Source organism: Merops nubicus, unplaced genomic scaffold (genome assembly GCF_000691845.1).
Source record: "Merops nubicus isolate BGI_N331 unplaced genomic scaffold, ASM69184v1 scaffold17158, whole genome shotgun sequence".
NCBI lineage: Eukaryota > Metazoa > Chordata > Aves > Coraciiformes > Meropidae > Merops > Merops nubicus.
Window position 1 is genome coordinate 1 of NW_008623832.1, and position 23,090 is coordinate 23,090.

A 23,090-nucleotide genomic window follows, 5' to 3' on the forward strand; every position below is an offset into this window, starting at 1 on the left:
CGCCCCGGGGTGGGGGGAAGGGTTCTGGGGGTGTCTGCGGGGGGTGAGGGGACTGACCAGCCTGGGCAGAGCCAGACCCACAATGTGTTGCTTGTAATAATGATAATATAGTCTGCCGACTTTCATGTAGTCAGGTGCTGCTGTCCCCAGCCTTGCCCGTGTTGGTGTAGCCAGCGAGCTCTGGACAGCTCAGGGCAATAACAACATGCAGCAGAACATTTGAAATGTGTATCTGTTTTCAGCAACGTCCATTAAACCCAAAGTCTTCTGAATCAGGGAATCATAAAATGGTTTGAGTTGGAAGGGAGCTTAGAGACAACCTAGTTCCAACCCACCTGCTATGGGCAGGGACACCTCCCACTAGACCAGGTTGCTCAAAGACCCATCCAACCTGGCCTTGAGCACATTAAACAAAATCAGGAATGTGTGCAAGAAAACAGCACCTTTTTTAATTTCCTTGTTTATATCACAGAATCATAGAATGCTTTGGGTTGGAAGGGACCTTACAGATTATCTAGTTCCAACTCCTCTGCCGTGGATAGTCCTAATCGTGGGCCTCCTTTTAGGACTGCAGAAAATATTCCACTGGAGTTAATCACACACCTTCCTGCTCCTTTTTGCAAAGTGTTGGCCCTCGGGAAGGGCGACTGAGTGAGTGCTGTGCCAGTGAGCAAATATCCTCATTCTGTGACTCAGATGCAGCTCGCCCTTCCATAGCTGTCACTCCCAGCACGTCCATCTCAGGTTCTTAAAACATCTTCCCAGCGCTGGCTCTGGAATAACTCTGATTTTTGGCTCATGCTGTGTACTTGATCCTTCATTTGTATCTTCGTTAGGAGCAGTTGGGAGCCATTTCTTGAGCTATTTTGGGAAGGTGGTGAGCAGCGTGTGGTGTGGCTGGGGCCTCACACCAGAGGCTCTTTGCATCCTTCTGCCAAACACAAGAAGAGCCCACGGTGCCTTCCCTTAAATTTGGTGGGAGTGGGCACGGGGTGTTGGGTGCTGTGAACCAGCTCCCAAAACTGAGACCTTAGTCTGCCACTGCATGGGCTTTTTTTTATTTTTGAAGTGAAAAACTTTGTCGTAGAACCACAAACTGTATTTAGTCTTTCTAAAATCACTGGAAAACTTGTTTGTGTGAGACTGCTTGGGGTTATCTGCGGCTTCCAGGAAACAATTGGATTTGGTGTTTGGAACATAAACCAAGTGGTTTTTTTTTTTCTGCCCATTTTGCAGCCTTAAGATTTTGGCTAAACATCAGGCTTAATTATGGAAATTCAATTGTAGCCTTCGTTACAATGGAGCCACTGTTGTTGTGTATTAACCAATGCTTAAGAAGTTTCTCTGCCCATCAGAAAAATGAAATCATAAAGAAGTAGCCTTACGAAAATACCAGAAACAACAGCTTTTTGGGGAAAAAAACCCAAAACCAAACACTTTCTCTTCCTCCTATCTTCTCACGTGAGACAAGATCAGCTTTTCTGTCTGACAGTTTTTGCTGCATCCTTCTACGATGCTTTAACTGTCCCACTTGTTCTGTATATTTAGGCTGTGTTTCTTAACTGGAGGAAACAAGTCTCTTCTTTTTCTTCTTTTTTTTTTTTTTTTCTCCTCTCTGTCTGGGCCTCGTAGTTCCATCTGTGCAGATCACTGCTCTCCTATTCTCCTACAGCCCCTGTTCTGAGGGGCCTCACTGTGTGCTCCATTTCCCCAGGCTTTGTTTCTCCTGCTGCTCAAACCTTTTCCAGGCAATAGTGCAGTTCATTGAAGAGCAACTTCATATTAATGAATTAAAGGAACAACAAAACAGATGAATAGCACAAGGTGAATAACACAAGCATGCTCAATTGCAGCAGGAACACTCAGTGTTCTGGACAAAGCCTTGTAAAACTTGGGTTTCTTTTTGTTCCTTTGAAGATAACAGAATTACTTATTTTTGAAACAAGTATTTTGTCTGCTTTCTATGTTTAATACTTGGAACGACTGATACAAAAGTGAGAAAGAGGCTATCACTTCAGGGGTCAGTTTTCTTTGTTCCCTCTTCATAAGCAGTGAGTGGGTGTCTGAATTCCCTGCAGTGGGAGCACAGGGGGAGAGACTCCTCCAGCAGTGGCCATGGCAAAGCCATGCAGGGAGAGGTGCAGTTACGTAGCTGGATTTCGGGTTGCGTTGACTGTCCTCCTTATTTATTTGTTTAATTTATGCCTTCTAGTAGTACTTGGGTTAATTTTAGATCAGCACTTTTGGCTGGTGCTGGGGGAGGCCAGCAGGGTCATGACAAGGGCTTTTCTGCATGACTCGGTTATAAGCATGGTGTGAGAAATTCAGAATGTGGAAGTGGATGGGGTCACTCGGGCCTCCCATTTGTCTTTTTGAACTGTTACAGGCTGAGGAAAGGATTGTTCTCTCTCTTGTGAAAAGTAAAGAGAGCAAGAGTTACTCCTTGTATCCAGTGGTGGTTTATTTTTAGAATTTTCTTGTCGGTTTGCCTTATAAGAAGATAAATTATTTCATCTTCTAACAGTAAGAATGATTCCAGTTTTCTTGTCGTTGGACTGTTTTGTGTGCTAGTTCTTATAAAAAGTACAGTAAGATTGAAGTTGTTCATATGTCTGGCAAAATCACACCCTGTTTTTGTGAGAGGGAGAGATTGAGGAGCTGTTAAGATTAATCATGGAAGTACAGCTACAATTAAGGATGAGTAGTCCGGAAGTCCTCCAGTAAGATAATCACTGACATTCTTCTTTTCCTTAGTAATGTGTTGTGTATTCAAAAACTCAGCCAACATCTTGGTGCTGCTCACAGCTCAGAGGCTCTTCTTGCTCCCGGGAGTTTACTCCAGCCTGTCATATACATAAATCCTCAGAGTGTATTTTACAGACATCCTGAGCTGCTTTGCTTTGTGTCTGCAGACAGTCAAAACCAAAGACAAGATGATGGTGACGTCAAAGCCTTTGTGACTTCTCTGTGCTGTGGGTAATGATTAGGAAGAATGACTTTTTGGAGCAATGGATTTTTATTGTAGTGAATAGGTACAGTAATGGATGCGCTTGTTGCTGTCCCCAAACTCCTTCAGCATGAATCAGCCCCTGTAGAATGGGAAGTCCTCCTTTCTGTTTGCTTTTCTCTAGTTAGGAACGTGTGGAAATAAGCCAGATAACCTTAGAAAATCTCAGCTTCATGTGGTAAGGCTTGAGGAAAGAGACATTTAATGGATAATTTGAGATGTTGAGTTCTCTCCTTCTCTCAGTTTACGTTTTATGGGGGTTCCTGCAATAGTTCAACCCAAGTTTTGTTTCTTTGCCAAATTGAAAGGGTGTAGAGATATATATAGAGAGAGAGAAAAATTAGCCACATGATGTGATGCAATTAAAATTAGGGCTAAATGAAGAAATTGAAATGTTTGCTTAGGAGAAACCTGCTGAAGGAGCTTGCAGGAGCTGTTTGACATGGTTGCTGAAGTGTGTGGCGAGCTGTAATTTTTCCAGGCTTTCACAAATATCTCTTATCTTCCCTCCCCAGTAAGAGCTTAAATTAGTCCCAGATTCTTGACAGATCATTCAATTTTTTTGCTGATGTGGTGGATGTCATTTGGGTAATTGCATTTAGTCAGACTCTGTGCCCATTAATCCAGCTTTGAAAACAAGAATTGCCAGATTACCCCCACGCTCTCTCCCTGTGTGACTGCCCAGCACCCTGTTTCTGGGCCAAGTTATTTTTGGTTGCAGCCAAAGGTCAGGGGTACAGTAGGTGCACATCACCCTGTGGTAAACAGGAGTCTAGTACAGTGCACTTTGGTAATTTCCATGATGCCTGCAGGGTTGAGGACACCCAGGATCAACAGACAGCACTGGGCTGAGCGGATGGGCTCCAGTTGCATCACATTCCTCCAGCTCATGCGTGGCCTCTGGCTTGTATGCCAAGCTCCCACATTTGGTTTTGGTTTGTTTTGGAAGGAAAACAGATATTTTCGGTTGGCTACAAAGGCAGCAGCCAGTAGTTTTGTTGTTGTTTTAATGCTGATGTCATCTGGAAGGGTGATGACACACTTTCTGAACCCCAGGTTAGTCAGCAAGCTTTCAGGTTGCAGCACTCCAAGGAAAGAAATGAAGCATTTAAGTTTTACCTGAAATCAAACCCATAGAGTTGAGCAGAGAGAGGCACAAGATGCCATCCTGTCAAGGCTTACTATATAATTCTTTCTAAATAAAACACAGATACCACTGAAATAAAGGACTTGGGGTTTACATGGAATCTTACACCTCTGTTGGGATGAAATTATCAATTCTACGTGTTCCAGAGGGAAATACAATGAATTGTGGACAAACCCCAAGAGTTTTGAGGCGTGGATCAGGATGGTGATGTAACATGGGAAGCACAAAGTAGAGTTGAAGCACAAAGTCATATGCTGGCAGAAGGCACAGCACATTAGCTATTTTTTATGCCAGTTAAATTTCTTGGTGCTCTCTTGCTGCTTGCTCTTAGTGTTACCTTTGTCACCTCATGGTTTGCTGTAATTTCTCCATCATTCATATGCTATTTTCCTTAAATTTATTTCTCAAGACATTGTGGAACATGGAGGGGAGCAGTACATGGCTGCTGTATATTCAGAGAGTGAAAACCCAGGGTGATAAATCCTAAAAATAATAAAAAAACTATTCCCTTCTGATCAGTTCTTGCCGTTTCTATACCTCAGACATCTGGTGAAGCTGAACTCAAGCAGGCATTTGAGTCATGGACTTGTAATGGCTACAGGTGTCTAGCAGAAATAAGTAGAAGACAAAGCAGCTTAGTGCTGTTAGTAATACAAGACAGATTTGGATGTCATGTAAAAGTCTTGAGAGAGTGCTGTCCTGTTTGGAGCATTTAAGGAATAAAGTGTGAGACACTTCCACATGAGATGGAAGCAAACACAATGAAACCTTGCCTTTCCCACTACCAGAGTGGACTTGTCTCCTACCAAGGTGGATAACAAGTCAAGCTAATGTTTCCTCAGCTTAGAGATTCTGTTGCAATTCCTGCAGGACGTGCTGTAGAATTCTTCAAGAGTTTTATACATTTAGCCATTACTTTCCAAGATGAAGATAGACAGTTGAGGTTTAGAGACTCTCACAAGCTTCAGTCTTTTTATCTTTCCAGACAACTTACAATCCCATGTTGTGCAAAATATCAATACAAACATTTAATCTTTTCCAGGTTTTCAGACAAGAAAGAAAGGCTGATGCATCTTAAAACCAAACAGAGAGAATTCCAAAAACAGTAAGTTGTTTTTTTTTTTTCAATGAAAATAAACTGTAAGAACTTTCAATTAAAAAAAAAGTCTCTCTACCACACTCTTGCTGGAGACAGATGCAGTCCAGATAGTCATAAAACTTTCAATCATGTTTTTTCCTCTAGTGTTATGAAGGCCATGGAAGGGAAGGAGATAACTGACCAGCTGGTGAGTGGTTCCAAGTGTCCCATAGTTTTTAAACTCTCTGAATTCCTAGACCTCATAGTTTAAAGTTACAATTTACCTTAAGGGCATTGTGTTGCTTTCCCAAAAAACCTGTCATAGGCAAAAATGAAATGGGCTCTGCACTCAGAGTGCTCCAAACCATCAATATTTTTCATTTCTTACTAGGTATGTGTTCAATAACTTATTATATTGATTGATTTTATACTAAGCATTTGGTTTGTTTGTGGCGTTCTCCTGTGCACAAAACAGTATATGAAATATGTATTTGTTCATCTGATCCAATTAAGAACATCCTGCTACTTTTGCACTAAAGCTGCTGCCTTTGTTGTTAATTATTAGTTGGTGTGTTTTGAAGTCATTTGTGCCCTGGAGTTGCTGAATGTTCTTTTTTTCAGAGATGGAAAATAATGTCTTGCAAGATGAGGATCGAGCAGCTGAAACAGACCATTTGCAAAGAAAATGATGAAATGACAAGACGTGAGTAATGCCAGGGCTCTTGTGGTGTGGAAGACTCTGTGCCTTTGAGTGAAAAAATCAATTGCTGTGAATTTGAGGGTTAGTTTTTAAAAGTGGCGAATTTCCAAACCATCGCTTCTTAAATCCTCTTGGAGGCCAATCAGAGAGTGGATTTCAGCCTTCTTATGCTTGGGTTTTCATTAGCAAACAGGAGACATTATTCAGCTGGATGGAAATGGTTTTGCAACAGCTTTAGAAGTAAATGCTGAGCAGCCTGTGACTCTGGCTTGGTCCCTAGAGATGCCTTTATTCAGTGTAGTGTTGCTGATCACTTCCTCTTGATAAAGAGGAGCAAACAGCTCTGCAGCTGTTATGAATTTCACATAACTGAGTAATTTTAACCCACACCTGTCTAGGAATCCTAAAATTCTACTTGAGCAAGAGTCACTGCAAGATGACATAGGCTGGTGAGTTGCCTCCATTCAGCAGCTTCAGTGTTGAAATTTGTTAAATTTTTCACACACGGGAGATTTGTGGGCTCATTTTTCAGAAGCAAATGTGCAGCACTGCTTACAAGCTGCTGAAAAAGAAAGATGGGAAGCATATTGATTGCATCAGGAGCATTTTCAGGGCTTGAAATGCAAGAAGAGCCGTACAGAGGGTGGAAGCAGACAGACAGCTGAGAACAGATACAAAGGAGTAGCCTGAGCTTGCATTGATAACATTGAAAAGGCAGAGAAACAAAATGATTTTCAATTAGTAAGAATCACATTATGGTTTGGGTGGGAAGGGACCATTAAAAGTCACCTAGTCCAAACCCCCTGCACTGAGTTGGGACATCTACAACTAGAGCAGGTTTCTCAGAGCCCCATTCAATCTCACCTGGAATGGTTCCAGGGATGAGACTACCTCTCTGGGCAACCTGGGCCAGGGGCTCACCATCATCAGCATCCAAAATTTCTTCCTTCTGTCTAGTCTGAATCTCCCTTCTCAGTTTAAAACCATCACCCCTTGTCCTGTCCCAACAGGCCCTACTACAAAGTCTGTTCCCAGCTTTCCTCTAGGCCCCTTTAAGTACTGGTCTCCCCAGAGCCTTCTTCTCTCCAGGCTGACAAAGCCCAACTCTCCCAGCCTGGCCTCCCAGCAGAGCAGTTCCAGCCCTCACATCATTTTTGTGGCCCTTCTCTAAGACCCTAAGGAGGATGGATAGTAACAAGAACAAGAAAGAGATGGAGTAGGCAGATCTGTTAGTCAACAGGAAAGGTAGCAAATAACGGGGTGGACAAGTCTGAAGCATTCAGCATCTTCTTTGCTTTGTCCTCTCGCAGAGAAAACATGATCAGCTGCTTAGCCAGATTACATTTTACATCATGAGAGGACGGCAGGCTAAAGAAGGAAAAGAGACAGCTAAATATTATTTGGATTATGTTGCCAGAGCCTTATGGGATTGGCCTTAGGGAACTTGAGGAACAAGCTGAAGTAGTCTGTGGAGCACTTGAGAAATTGTAAGGGGGAGAGATGACTCAGGAAAGAGAGAAAACAATGTCTGTTTGCAAAGGGTGAAGGAATGGAGAGCCTTAAACTGATGACATCATCATTCTGTTGTAAACCTCTGGCCACTTGGCAGGTAGGTAGAAGATAAGGTAATTAAAAATAGGCATCACTTTGTTAAGAATAGTCCATGTTGAATCAAGCCCTTGTCTGGGGATCAAGGAGGATGAAGCAGAAGATGCAGCCTACCTTGCCTTGGTCACAACCCCAAACTCTCACAAGGAAGCAGAGATATTTGCTCTGGGTGTAGTCACTGGAAGGTTGACACAGAAGGCTAGATAGACTGTGTTCAAAGAGTGGTGATACCTGTCAAACCAAGGAGGGTGAGACAGGTTGCAGCTCAGCAGGAGCTGGTTCCAGGCCCTGTTTTATTCAATATTTTCCATAATAGCTTGCATGATAGCATAGAAAGTGGAATGGAGGAAGCCAAGGTGGATGATGGTGCCATTTCTGTGGAGGACAGGATCAAATTCAAAAATCATGCAGATAAGCTGAACAATATTATCTAAAAAGGACAAAGTCAGGTGCACACTATTTAGGAAGGAGAAACATCTAAACCCAGAGTGGGGGATAGTGGTGAGATTTGGCAGGAAAGGATCTGGGGAATTGCAAATTAAATAAAAATTACCAATCTAGTGTTGTTCTAGAAAGGTTCAGGCCTCATTCTGGGCTGTACTAACAGAAGTGTTTTATTTAAGATGGAAACTATTATCCTGCTGTGCCAGGCTGGATCGATGGGCCGAGGCCAACGGGATGAGGTTCAACCAGGCCAAGGGCTGGGTCCTGCCCTTGGGCCACAACCACCCCAAGCAATGTGAAAGCTGCCCAGCAGAAGGGACCTGGGGGTACTGGTCAACAGCTGGCTAAAGATGAGCTAACGTGTGCCCAGGTGGCCAAGAAGGCCACCAGCATCCTGGCCTGGGTCAGCTTTAGTGTGGCCAGCAGGAGTAGGGAAGGGATCATCCCCTGGTCCCGGCACTGGGGAGGGCACACCTTGAATCCTGGGTTCAGTTTTGAGCCCCTCAGTCCAAGAAGGACCTTGAGGGGCTGGAATGTGTCGAGAGGAGGGCAACAAAGCTGGTGAAGGGTCTAGAGCACAAGTCATGCTGCGGGAACTGGGTCTATTTAGTCTGAAGAAAAGGAGGCTCAGGGGAGGCCTTCTGGCTCTGCACAGCTCCTGACAGGAGCCTGGAGCCAGGGGGGGTCGGGCTCTGCTCCCAAGGAACAGGACAAGAGGAAATGGCCTCAAGTTGTGCCAGGGGATGTTTAGGTTGGACATGAGGAACAATATTTTCATTGAAGGGGTTGTCGAGGCCTGGCCCAGGCTGCCCAGGGCAGTGGTTGAATCACCATCCCTGGATGTGTTTAAAAGTCATGCTGGTACAGTGCTTAAGGACATGGTTTAGCAGTGGACTTGGAGTTAGGTGAATAGCTGGACTCAATGATCTTAAAGGTCTTTTCCAACTGAAGCTGTTCTATGATTGCTATTGCCTTAGTGGAAGTCTGGTGTCCAGTCTGAACAATTTAAGAAAGATGCCAATCAACTGGAGAGTCTGGAAAACAATATTAGGAATAAAATGCCAGGAATGACTAAGAAAATTTGATTTGAAGAAGAGGAAGGTGAAGAAAAGCCACCTTTGCATTAGGTAGATTATTCTGAAGGAGATAACTACTTTCTCTCTTTAGCCTGTGAGGAAAGGAGAAGCCAATGTGACTTTGAGGAGCTTAGTCACCTCTTCTCAAAATGCAGCTCTGGAGGTGGCAAAATGTTAAGACCCCCTGGGGTGTGGAGTTCTCTACTTTTCTGCTGTTCTGTGAAGTGTATTATCTGCAGCTTTTGCAGCGTCTGACTCAGGGTGAACCTGGTTAGATTTAACCCAAGAGCTGACCTAACTATTGCCCAGCTGACCTGGCACTAGCCCAGTTACACCCAAACTGCTCTTGCAGATAGACCCAAAATGAACTCTTGCCACGATTAGCCAGTAGATGAGGTTCATTCTTGGACCACGTTAGAAAATGTAAATAGGTTGGTTTGGATATGGCAGAGTTTAGTCTTCTGAAATAAATCAAATTCTAGAACACTGAGTTCCTGCTTTTGAAGTTGACTCTCCTGGATATCTCAGTAGCTGGTGCTTCTTAAAAGAAGTGTTTTAAAGCATGTGTGTTTGCCTTCTGTCTGTGGAGAAGAGTTCAAGGAGGCAGCTTTGCAAATATCTGGCATAGCTCTCTGCTGGGCAGAGATCACTGTGCCCGTGCTTGCATTTATCAGGCAGCGTGGATGTCAGACATATTGGTGGCCTGAAATGCTTCTGAGGACAAATTTTAATCACCTCATAAACTGGGTCATAAAGCAGAGGTGCTGTGCCAAGAAGAGGACAGTTGTTTCTGCACCAGGACTGCTGGAGGGGAAACGTTGAATTGCTTCTCCAGCAATTCCTGCTGGGTCTGCAGGGGAGGGAGTTCAGTCTGTGGAGAAAGCAGCTTTTCAGGTGCAACACCCATGTGAAAACTCAACAGATGGACTTTTTCCTGTTCCTCTGTCTCTTTTCCTTCATGGAAAGGGAGAGTTTGGGAGTATGAATGCAAGCATCAATTGATTTTTCTGTTGGTGTTACAAGAGTGCTTAAAGGAAACAGAATTACTAGCTGACATCTAAGAGATTCTTGGTATCAGGAAAGTTGATTTTTCTACACTCTAACAGGGAGTCACTCATTTTATAAACATGAGGATTGTTAGTTCTCATTGCACAGGGAAATTATTCTCATCTTCTTTAATTTGGGACTTGTGCATCAGATCTTCCTTCCTACCAAACACATCATGGGTCACAACAGGTCAGTTGGATGATTAGGAATTATTCCTGACATTTGGAGAAAGCACACACTGTGTCTGGCATGGTGGGCACACTCTGAGGGGCAGAAGCATAGAAAGAACCATTAAGGTTGGAAAAGACCTCTAAGATCATCAAGTCCAACTGTCAGTCCAACACTACCATGAGCACTAAACCATGTCCACAGGTGCTATGTCTACATGTTTTTTCAACCCTTTCAGGGATGGTGACTCCAGCACCTCCCTGGGCAGCCTGGGCCAATGTCTCACCACTCTGCCAGGAAAGAAATTCTTCCTAATATTCAATCGAAACCTCCCCTGGCACAATTTCAGGACATTTCCTTTCATCCTATTGCTGGTTACCTGGGAGAAGAGACCAACCCCACCTCACTCCAACCTCCTGTCAGGGAGTTGTAGAGAACAAGAAGGTCGCTCCTCAGCCTCCTCCAGACTAAAAACCCCCAGGTCCCTCAGCTGCTCCTCACAAGCCATGTTCCCCACACCCCTCACCAGCTTCGTTGCCCTTCTCTGGACCTGCTCCAGCCCCTCAAGGTCTTTCTTACCCTGTGGCGCCCAAACCTGACCCAAGTGCTCAAGCTGTGGACTCCCCAGTGCCCAGTCCAGGGGCACGACCACTTCACTCCTCCTGCTGGCCACACTAGTGCTGACCCAGGCCAGGATGCCTTGTGCCTTCTTGGCCACCTAGGCACACGCTGGCTCATGTTCAGCTGGCTGTCCACCAGCACCCCCAGATCCTTTTCTGCCAAGAAGAGGTACCAGCAGTCCTGGTCTCCCACCCTGCCCGACCAGGGACTGGCCAGAGGTCTGTGCAGTTCCAGGTCTGCATGTGCAGGCCAGGGCTAGCAGGAGGTACCAGACCCACAGCTGGGATTCAGTTTTGGGCCTCATTCTTTAATTTTCATGCTCCCTTATTGGGATGACTGATAGCCTGAATGTGGTGTTTGAGACAGCTATAGCTGCTTAGAATTTTTCTTGATTTTACTAGTATATAATGCTCTGATGATGCTCTATGATGATGATAATGCCACTTCTTTGAGTAGCAGATGCCTCGGAGCATTCTTATTGTAGCTCTGGTCTCATTTGCATCTCGCAATCAAAATGTACCAGGAAAATGATGTCAGGGCTTAGTGCTTCCCTTCTGTGCACAGAACAGTTATCCCACGCCTTGACTACAGAAAGTGATGCTTTGCTGCAAGAGAACCTGACTGACACAGGGGGGATTCAGCCAGAAAAATGGACAGTCAGTGACTAGTAGATGGGGGCTCTCGTTCAAACTGGGTTTAAAAGCTTTAGACATGTATTTGGACAGCGTGCATAAGAAGTATTTTCCCACGCTTGTGAGAGACAGAGGTGCTTAACTCACTGTCTTTAGCACCATATGTTTGTGGAAGCTTTACTGCAGGCAGTTATTTTGTAGGAGAATCAGCAGATGCTCCTGGAGGATATTTCTCCAAGCCTCAGCGTGCCTGACGCACAGAGTGAATTCAGGCAGTTGCAGCCCTGGAGTACATCAGCACATTTCTCATTTTGTGACTGCAAAGGGAGATAATCACTGTTGCTTTGTGATAACAAGAAATCTGCACTGCTGGGATCCAAATGGTTTAAGAGCACACACATGAATGTGAAGCCCAAATAACAGACACTAATAGAAGCAGCGGTGCCAGGAATGGTGAATGAAGATGCTGTCTGCACTTGATTTTGGCTGCAAGCAGTGCATGTCTTTTTGGCCAGCACCGTGCAAACGTGTACAGTCAAGCTATTTCTGTCATGATGATTACCTCAGAAGTTTAATTAAACTGTGAAATCTTGGCTTTTCTGCTCCAAGTCCAAAAATAGCTGGGTAAAAGATAGGGGAAGATTAATCCCAATTTCAATCTCTTTGGAGATCCTTCAGAGAAGATTAAAAAAAAGTTGTACCACTGAGCAGCTGGAAAACGTTAATAGTTTAGCAAGGATTTCTGTTTTAAGCTGCTGTAGATCTTGTTTTCTATACATATTAATAATGCTTTTCTCCAGCTTACTACGAGTACCTCACAGCTCCTTTTCCAAGGCTAACATCTGCTGCTGTTTTCACAGACACTGAGGGGCTTCTGAGAATTAAGGAGGAGAACCAGAAGCATTATCGCAGGGCTCAGAGGCATCAGGAGAAGAAAGAGAAGATCCAGAGGCTTAACCGCAAGCTGGGAGACTTGGTGGAGAAAAAAACCTGTGACTTGAAAGCCCAGTATGAGCATCTGGCAAAGCTCCGCCGGACGCATATCCTGGAGCTGACATCAGTCATATTTCCCATTGAAGAAGTAAAGACAAGCATGAGGTACCAGGGGATTATCCTTTTCCACTACTTTTTCTTAGCTTTAGACACAGAACCACAGAATCCCAACACGGTGGGGTTGGAAGGGACCTCTGGAGATCATCTCGTCCAACCCCCCTGCTCCAGCAGGTCACCCACAGCAGGGTGCCCAGGATGGTGTCCAGGTGGGTTTGGGATTTCTACAGAGAAGGAGACTCCACAGACTCTCTGGGCAGCCTGTTATAGAATCATAGAATGGAATCATAGAATCACTATGGTTGGAAGGGACCTCTAGGATCAAGTCCAGCCTTCATCCCAACATCTCCCTATCCACTAGACCACAGCTTCAAGTGCTACATCTGCTCATTTTTTGAACCCCTCCAGGGATGGTGACTCCACCACCTCCCTGGGCAGCCTGTTCCAGTGCCTCACCACTCTCTCAGTGAAGAAATTCTTCCTAATATCCAACTGAAACCTCCCCTGGAGGTTTCTCCCCTGTTCAAGTGTTCTGCCACCCTCACTAGAAGTGAGTCATGTAAGTGTAAGCTAGATTCTCTGGCTCCCTTAGCATCTGTGGGCAGGAGTTGTTTCCCAAAGGCAAAGCATCTGACCTAGTGATAGAGGTCCAGAACAGAAGGATCTGGAAGTGCTAGCCTCTCCCCACTGAGAGGTCTGAGCTGTGTGGCCAGCGTTAAACTGTCTTAAAATAGACAATTAAACATCCCAGACCAAAGGAAGATGGTTTTGGCAATAAGAAGTTTTGCAGAAGTGTTTCTACAGGCATTTTGCTCTCTGTGAAATCTGGCTGAGTGCCCGCCGAGTGAATTTCTGAGGATATTTTTAGAACTTCTTTCAAACCACTCTGTTCCTCTTCGGCTGCTCCAGGGATCCTGCCGATGTGTCTTCTGAGAGTGACAACGCTATGACCTCTAGCACTGTGAGCAAGCTGGCAGAGGCCCGGAGGACCACGTACCTCTCTGGGAGATGGGTGTGTGATGATCACAACGGGGACACCAGCATCAGCATCACAGGGCCTTGGATAACCCTTCCTAACAACGGAGACTACTCGGCCTATTACAATTGGGTGGAGGAGAAGAAGACTACACAAGGACCAGGTAAGAAGCAAGGTCTAATTAAGCATCCAGGATACTCCAGAAGCACAGGACTTGGCAGCCTTGGGTGGCAGCAGAAGGCGAGTTCTTTTTTGATGCCTTTGTTCTCACCCAGACGAACCCAAGTCAAAAATAAATACCAGTGTGGGGATTAGCCCACTGAAATCCTCTTGCAGGAAATACTCACTGGGCCACAGCACCATGTAACAGGGAGATACAGTTAATTATTCACAGTTTTGACTTGGTTCACATGCCATCATTTTAACAGGAATTCCAAGAATTACTATTTTCTACCAACTTCTGACAGATTTCATTGTAAGTGATGGCTGGATTCAGGCTGTTCTCAATACTTAATTAAAAATGACATTTTCCAGAGTAAACTTCACTAACACGTTAACACACCCACCGAGGCTGCATTTAAAATGAGACTTTCATGATGTTTTTATTTCTTTTAGATATGGAACATAATAACCCCGCTTATACCATCAGTGCTGCATTGTGCTATGCAACTCAGCTGGTTAACACCTTGTCTCTCATACTTGATGTAAATCTTCCCAAGAAGCTCTGCAACAGGCAAGTAAATGCAGGCCTCTGAGGAGGTGAAGCATTGACCAGTTTTGACCGATCTTGGTTCAGTTTTGGGAGTGGAGTCATGACTTGGAACAGCTTTTATGGTAGTGGTTGATGGCTCATGGATGTTTGTGCTGTTAAATTTTGGGTGGAGGGTTTATAGGGACTTTTAGACCACAGTTAATAGTCCCTCTCTCCTTTTTGAGAGTGCAGACCAGCCATCGTGATGGAAAATAACAGCTCTCTAATTGACTTATTCAGCATCCTCAAATTAGAAATGAAATACGACAGCCCATGAGCAGCACTTTTCATTTTATGAAACCCTACTGTGCTTTACAAAATCCCAGCCCAGCTCTTAGTCATCTTGAATAGCTCCACTACATTTAAGTGCTGTAGAACAAGGCCTTATAATATGGCATGACAGCAATTTAATTCTCTTTAGGCTAAAACACCAATGGGGAACGTACCTGGCTGCCAGAGATCTGGGTGTGTGTTGCATAAACCCCATTTGTGAGGAAAAAAAGGGGTTTTGATGCCTGTGTGGAGCAGATGGGATCTGTGCAGAAGTGCTGAGGGAGCTGTAGACCTGGTCAGACTTTCAGGGGTCTCAAATATGCTGTTGGGATTCTTCTAAGCATTCAAGTTGCCGAAGTGAGGGCCCAAAAGTTGTGTAGGGTCTCCAGAGGATTTTTTTGTGCTATTACTTGGATGCTCAGCCTTGCCAGAAGGAAGAGCTCAGGAACAGAAGATGCTGCAGGATTTAACAGCTGAGCCAAAATAGCTTGGCTACAGTGGATCTTTGAGTTTCATCGAGTTCACATCACCTGTGCTGTTGAAACCAGTGGCACTGGGGCAAGCAGTGCTCATTGTTGAAATGCTAACAGTCTTGCTGGGTGAAAAATTCATCCCCTGAGCACTCTAAAACTGGCTGTAGAGTTTAAACAAGCGCTGCCTCCGACAGATATTTACTCTGGGAATTTTTTTAGGCAGCCAGGGCACAGAATGCTGATGTCTGCTGTGAAAATACACCTACTGGGTTTTACTGTCTGTGTATTTATGTGTGTGTGTGGTGTCTCAACAGCGAGTTCTGCGGGGAGAACCTCAGCAGGCACAGGTTCACACGGGCAGTGAAGAAGCTGAATGCCAATATCCTTCACCTTTGCTTCTCTCAGGTAGGGGGAATGCACATTGGGGTTCTTTAAATAGCTTTTGCAATATCAACTGTGCCTGCAGGTTTCCTCCAGTAACTGATCATGTCTTTTTCTTACCTTCCCCATGGTAGCATGTAAATTTAGATCTGTTGCACCCACTGCATACGCTCAGGAACCTTATGTACCTGGTCAGCCCAGACACTGAGAACTTGGGCAGGTAAGAAAAGCAGCATCTCAACTCACCTGTGACTGAATCCCATTTGAAGTTACACATTTGCCTTGTTGCTTAAGAGGGAAACTCTTCTGCTGTACCTACAGACCAGTCCTTGGCACATCAGAAATGAAGGTAGTTACAAGGAGGAGAGGACAGGAACAGGGAATCCTGAGCAGGAAATCAGATTTCAGGGAGGTGTGTATGCTGTGCTTCCGTGTATGGCAGGTTCAGCTGCAGGCTTTGTAGCTGACTATAAACTAGTTTCCCCTATCCCCAGGAGCAGGAATCCCTTCCCTCCAGGGAGCATGTGCCAGGCAGTGTTACTGTGCTACAGATAGGACCCTGCTCACATCTTGCCAATATATAAGTACCTAAGATCACCCTAAAACAAATACTAGGTAAACCTTTCCCTAAATACATACAGCCAATGGACACCGTAGGCCAAAGTCAACACTTCAAATAATACTAATTTATATGTAAATTAAGATTAAAGACAACTTTTCTGTTAACTTAGTACATGATGAAAAGCACGTCAGTTCCTGTGGGCTGCATGCACCAGCTTTAATAACCTTCTTGGTTTTTACAACTTTTAAATATAAGAAAGCCAAGAACATTGATTTCCCCTTGGGATAATCCAGTCACAAGTGGTTTGTGCCTGAGACAGTGTGCAAATATTTGTTTAATCTGAGTAGTGCTTTATTCCACCTTAAAGACAGTAATGTTGTAAAATCTACTTTTCCACTTTGTTCTTGTGTGCAAATCTAGTTTCATTTAAAAACCCAGAGTGGCATGAAGAGGAACTGAGTGCATGCCTCTAACCACTTACTTTATGTTCTCTGAGTGTACATCTACTGATTCAGCCCAAAGATATGGGGACTGAAATCTTCATAAAATAGCTCAGTTTGGAAAAAAAACCTATTTGCTTGCTGCTGCTTGCCTGAACACAGGGAGAGTGCAGGAACCACCCAGAGAATGAAGAAGAAAAAGCAGCTGCTGTGAAAGGTCCGAGTTGCACAGTGGGTCTCACTTCTCTGTGTGGATGTTACAGAGCTCCACACCCAGCAGTCAGGTCCATGCAGTAAAAGATGAAGTTACAGGAAAGAGTCAGAGCGAATACAGAGTCCCAGCATGGTGGGGTTGGAAGGGACCTCTGGAGATCATCTCATCCAACCCCCCTGCACAGCAGGGTGCCCAGGATGGCATCCAGATGGGTTTGGAATCTCTCCAGAGGAGACTCCACAGCCTCTGGGCAGCTGCTCCAGGCTCTGACACCCTCACACCAAAGAATTTTTTCCTCCTGGTCCAATGGATCCTCTGGGGTTCCAGTTTGTGCCCATTGTCACTTGTCCTGTCACTGAGCACCATAATAAGAGTCTGGCCATATCTACTTGCCTCCTGCCCTTTATATATTGAACAGCATTGATCAGATCCCCTCTCAGTCTTCTCTTTTCCAGGCTAAAAAGCCCCAGGGTTCTCAGCCTTTCTTGGTCACAGAGATGCTCCAGCCCCCTCAGCATCTTCACAGCCCCCACTGGCCTCTCTCCAGTAGTTCCTTGTCTCTTTTGAACTGGGGATCCTAGAACAGGCCACAATACTGCAGAGGTGGCCTCATAAGGGCAGAGTAGAGGAGGAGAACCTCCCTTGATACATACCAGTGAGGGGCATAGTTTAGTCTGTATAAAACTGTTACCTCACTAGAGATGAGGTTGAAAAGTGACTTGATTTCCATGCCTTCATGGGTAGAAAGTACAGGCCAGTGAATGGCTTTATAGACACCACTGGAGGCAAAGAGCTGAGCCAGGCTGAAATGAGGCACGTGTGCTTAGCACGGAGATGAGTTACCCACAAGAATGAAGGTGGGGATTCTCTGCTTCCTTATGTCACCCTGTCAAGGCTGGATGAGTTTCTGGAATGGATGCTTTCATCAGGCAGAAGTTACTGGGCTCTAGAAAGGGGGAATGGGTGGAACATAATGGCCTTTGTTATAGGGAGGCCACTCAAGATGATCTAATGGTCCCTTCTGGCTTCAAACCTGATGATTCTGTTCTTCTGCTGCCTTGTTAGGCAAAATGCTTTGCTGGAAGGCAGCACTCCCATTCCTTTCTGGATTGTGAAAGGAGCATTTACTTCTAATTTCTCAGCTCTCTGCAGTTTGCAGCAACCAGCTGTCTTCATTTTCCTTTAGATATCTAGGCCTGCAGTTGTCTGGTAGTCTCCTTTATAAGCTACTGGTTTCAAATACACGGGATTTTACCAAGCTTTAATTGTTTGGGTTACAATTTTCCATGCTAAATTGCTGCCTCAGGCTTCTTCTCCCACTACAGCCAGAGAAACCCTCTGAACACTTTTACCCCTGTTAAATTTTTGCTCCTGTTCCACTGAGCAGCTTTGTGCTGTGGAATGAACGTCAGCAGGGACACTGCTTGCTGTGGGGAATCCACATTTCATCTCTGACCGTGGGTCACAGGCCTCTGAGAGTGCCTCCTTTGGGCCCAGTAAGGAGGTTTCAGATTTTAGCTGCACATCCTCTAGGCAGGGCAGTGGGAGGGGGTGGGATGTAGTTGTTTCTCCCACCAGGCAATGGCAGCAGGGAACTCAGAGTCACAGCATGGGTGGGTTTCACTGGATGATGGAACGGTTTCCATTGGAAGGGGCTTTTAAAGACGATCTAGTTCAACCCCACTGCACTGAACATACCTAACCAGAGCATGGTGCTCAGAGCCCCAGCCAACCTCACCTGGAATGGTTGCAGGGGTGGGGCAGCGACCACCTCTCTGGGCAGCCTGGGCCAGGGGCTCAACACCGTCATCATCCAAAATTTCTCCCTTCTCTCTAGTCTAAATCTCCCTCTTTTAGTTTCAAACCATCCCCCCTCGTCCTGTCCCAACACACCCTGCTAGGTTTGACCAGGACCTCCAGAGATCCATCCCATCACCTCACTCAAAGCAGAGCAAACTAGAGCAAGTTACTCAGGGCTAGTGGGGTTTTGAGTATCTCCAGTGGAGACTCCACAGCCTCTCTTGGCAGACTCTTGGCAGTGAGCTGTGCCAGCCCAGTTCTGTCAGCTGTCAGCTACACCCCTCCCCTGGCTGACAGAGCTGCAGCCCTCGTGGCCTGGCCAGGGCTAGTGGTAAAAATAAGCTGTTCCACATCAAGCTGAGATTTCCACCACTGGAGCTGTGAGTTATTGTCAGCAGCTTTTCTTTTCTGTGCCTGTTTCACTACCCACTGCCAAAGCAGAACAGCTCTTCTGCTCCTCCTGCTCCACGGACTGGAACCCAGCTATCACTTCCTTGGCCAGCTGCTTTTGCTCCACTGTTGCCATCATACAGTTATCTCTGTAGCCAGCGAGTTTCTCTCTGCCAGCTGATAAACACAGACATGTACTGGCTTCAGTTTTGGGCCCCTCACTCCCAGAAGGACCTTGAGGGGCTGGAGCGTGACCAGAGAAGGGCAACAAAGCTGGGGAAGGGTCTAGAGCCCAAGTGTGGTGAGGAGCAGCTGAGGGAGCTGGGGGTGCTGAGCCTGGAGCAAAGGAGGCTCAGGGGAGACCTTCTGGCTCTGCACAGCTCCTGACAGGAGCCTGGAGCCAGGGGGGGGTCGGGCTCTGCTCCCAAGGAACAAGACAAGAGGAAATGGCCTCAAGTTGTGCCAGGGGAGGTTTAGATTGGATGTTAGGGAAAACTTCTACCCCAAAAGTGTTGTCCAGGGCAGTGGTGGAGTCCCCATCCCTGGAGGGGTTTCCAAGCCGTGGAGATGTGGTGCTGAGGGACAGGGGTTAGTGTTGACCTGGCAGTGCTGGGGGAATGGCTGGACTTGGCCTTAAAGGTCTCTCCCAACCCAAATGATTCTGTGATTCTCTGGGATGAGTTTTCCTGCAGCGCCCATCTTGGCAGGCCCAGGCTGCACCCCAGCACAGCCCCAGTCCCTTGCCTGCCCGGCCCCACACGAGCCAAGGGCTTTTGTGTCCACCTCGCCAGGTCCGGGCCCTTCGAGGTAAGCGCCGACCTGGAGGACTCGATGGAGTTCGTGGAGCCCAGCGCCGCCGGCGAGACGGACGAGAGCGGCGATGAGCGCCTCAGCGACGAGGAGACCGACCTGGGCACGGACTGGGAGAACCTGCCCAGCCCCCGCTTCTGCGACATCCCCTCCCAGCAGGCAGAGGTGCTGCAGAGCCAGAGCACGCAGGGGGCCCAGCCCATCGTCAGCAGCAGCGCCGGGGGCATGATCTCCTCCGCCGCCGCCTCCGTCACCTCCTGGCTCAAGGCCTACACCGGGCACCGCTGAGGCGGGAGCCCCGGGAGGATTCCCCGCCCCGCCACGCCGCAGCGAACCCGGCCTGTTCCATTTGGTGGTGCCTGGAGCGAAGGGAAGGTCAGACTTCTGTTTTGTAAACCGGAAAAAAAAACCTTTTTTTTGACCCAAGGGGACTGCAATGGTGCCACTTTGTAACCGAGCCGGCTCCCTGCTGACGGGTTCTGCCGCGGCACCTCCTGTCCCGGCGCTGTCTGCGGCATGGAGCGGTGAAGATGAAGGACCCAGCTGCCTCCAGCTCTGCTTTCTGGTGAAGAAAAGCGTTTTTGGAGTCTTTGGATCGGGAGGAGTGCAGTGAGAAGGCTGCTCCGTGCCCAGCCTGGACAGTGGTGCAAACACAGTTCACGTTTTCTTAACTCCTTACAGGGTTTTTGTTTGTGTGTGTGTTTTAAATCTGTCTTGCAGAATGCAAAAAAAAAAAAAACCTACATATTTCTAAATTTTTTTCATTCAGGACGTGAAAATTATGCATTTTTAACATGTTTTCTAATCTCTGTTGCCATATTTTTAATACAAAGAATCAGCATGGACGGGAATTCACGCAGCAGATTGCTCTTGTTTTACATTTGGTTGTGAACCTTGACCCAGGAAACTGGCTTCATTCATGCTGCTTCCACTGGTAGGTAGTCTAGAAGTTTCGTGTTGTGCTGTCCAAAGCACCCAGGCTCTTTACTCTCAATATCACACACCAAAGAAAACACTGGACGTTCTCTTAGCCAGACCCACAGCTGATGCTGATCCAGGATTGCATCGTTGCAATAATACTCATCAGTTACAACGCCGTGTTGCCATTGTTTACTAGGAGCAAAACCTCATTTCAAGGTAGTTTAGTGAAGCCACACGCTCTCCACACTACACGCGTTTTAAACCCTGTATTTTATGTTTATGGTGGGGTTTGTTTGGGGTTTTTTTTCTTGTTTACTGAAGGCCAAGAAGTCGGTTTCATTTCGGCTGCACTTCACAGCGTGGCTGGCTGGCCTGTGAAACCAGGAGGTGGGATGAGGAGGGACACGGTTGAGAAGGGCTCCTCTGCTTCCCCTGCCTGGTGTTGACACTTCAAGGTGGGCTTGCTGTGTGAAGCTTCCAGCTCATGGTTTACATCTGAGGGAGGTAGCTGGGACATCATTGCAGTTCTCCACGGGGTGAGCTGAGAAACGTCCTGTCCCTCCCAGAGGGAAGAGTTCTACCCTGTAGGGAGGCTGTGAAGAAGGGGTTTGGGGACTGACACCTGCATACCCACAGGTCCCAGCTGAGCATCACCTCTCCCCCACCCCTATCCTGGCAGCTCACTCTCTTTGGCCCTGGGGATGGGCATCTGTTGGCAGTAGTTTTTAAGTTCTTTATTTTAAACCAAAGACCCTCAGCACCTCACTAACTGTTAGATGAATACACCCTCGACTCCACTGCTCCTCTGGGCTGAATCCAAAGGGTGGGTTGGTTTTCAGAGAACAGCCACAACTCCCTTGACTACTGCAGCCTGAGTGGGGCCAGTAGCCCCCAGCCCCACCTTGATGCCAGGAAGATTTCGGGCACCGCTGGGTTCACAGCACTTTACTCCTTGCAGCAGGCAGATCCTTTGCAGTTCTGAGCAACCAGCACACAGCAGTACTGTATATTGGGCTCTTAGAGTCACACAGCCCCTTCTGCTTCCCCATTGCTTTTGCACTGGACCCCACCATATAAATATCTTTTCTTTTTTTTAGTCTTTGGTTTGGAATACACATTTCAGTCCCTCTTTCATTGCTGCCTTTGTGCTACTTTGAACCCCTAAAGGTCAGGCTGTGATTCAGCTTCATGCCCTGTCAATTCCTTAGGGCAAGAAAAAAACACAAAAAAGAAAAAGCCAACAACATTTTAAGCCATATACTTCATCACGTTTTCCAAATAATTTATTTGCAGCCACGTCATGTTCTGAAAGTGCACAGCAGCACAATTGGGGGGGGTTAAAATGCTTTGGGATGGGTCTTCTCAAAAATGTTTGTGTCACAGAGTACAGACTGGGGAGGGGAGGGTGTTTTTTAAAGTGTTTTGCACATGTGTAGCTACAGGAAGAATTGTGTGTGTCCAAACCTTGAGTGCAATGGCCAGGATTAGCTTCCCAGGTTGTTTTGGGGGCAGGGGAGGGAGGGCAGGAATATCTGTGATGATAGAGGTTTGAAGACAGCCAGGTGAGGGTTTACAGAACGCTCTCGTGTAGCATGGCTGTGGGAACTGCAGCTCAGGCCTGGACTTTTCTCTGTGATGGGTGATCTGAGCTGCCAAGGAAGAGCCCAAATTTGGGAGCCCAGGCGTGCCTTTGACAGGTCTCAGATGGGACACCCAAGGGTCTCTTGTCACCTTCAAAAACCCAGGGCCTCTCTCTGCAAGTTCCAAACTAGATGTAACTAAACACAAATGTTTTTGTTTTGTTTTTGTTTTTCTAAATTTTATTGTATTATTGCAATAAACCTTTAACAGAGATTTTTTTATTTTTTTTTTTTTTTAAAGTTGTATATTTATGATTGTTACTTCTGTGTGTCTTGTTTTTGAACCATGCTGGGGAAGCACACACGAGATCTCCAGCCTCTAAAGCATCACAGGGACCAGACCCATTACAGTGCAGTTGTACAGCAGTGGAAGAAGCAACACCCATTTTACCAAAATCCTCTTAAACAGAACAACTGCATCTCCACTGGAGCAGCTAGAGGAGTCCTGCAGAGCACACAGACACACACGTCCTTCTTTGTGGATGTAAACAAATAGATAGATAAATTCTGCATCAGACCTGGCTCTGAACTGCTCCTCTGCAGTTTCTGAGCCTGGATCTGCGTGCAGGGGAAGATGCTCCTCTGGACGAGGCCATTTCAGGAGGAGCCAAGAGAGTCTTTTGAAGGAGGTGACTATGGGGACACAAAAGGGCTACGTGTGCCAGCAAGAAGCTCTGCCTGCAGCTGTGGTGGCCTGGCAGGCCATGGTTTACTGGCTGCTGGATGATGGAAGGGAAACAACCCACCCCTCTTAATCTCTTTGTGGCAGCTGCCTGATGGAGAGGACTGCCAGGCTGGGATTCCGGGCTGCTGCACTCTCAGGAGCAGGGGCAGCCCCTGCACGTGGAGCTGGGGCAGGTCACTGCCTGGGCAGCAGTGTA

The 23,090-nt window shown here is 46.4% G+C and overlaps 1 protein-coding gene across 1 annotated transcript; it reads left to right on the forward strand.

The window, feature by feature from the left end:
- Positions 1-5,196: 5,196 nt before the first annotated feature.
- On the forward strand, positions 5,197-19,936 carry ATG14 (autophagy related 14; the record flags this gene model as incomplete). Its single annotated transcript, XM_008945213.1, has 9 exons — positions 5,197-5,259; positions 5,398-5,440; positions 5,854-5,935; positions 12,389-12,626; positions 13,488-13,717; positions 14,170-14,287; positions 15,366-15,456; positions 15,567-15,652; positions 19,630-19,936. Coding segments are annotated over 9 exons (1,258 nt in total), but the record flags the coding sequence as incomplete, so codon positions are not given.
- Positions 19,937-23,090: the final 3,154 nt, after the last annotated feature.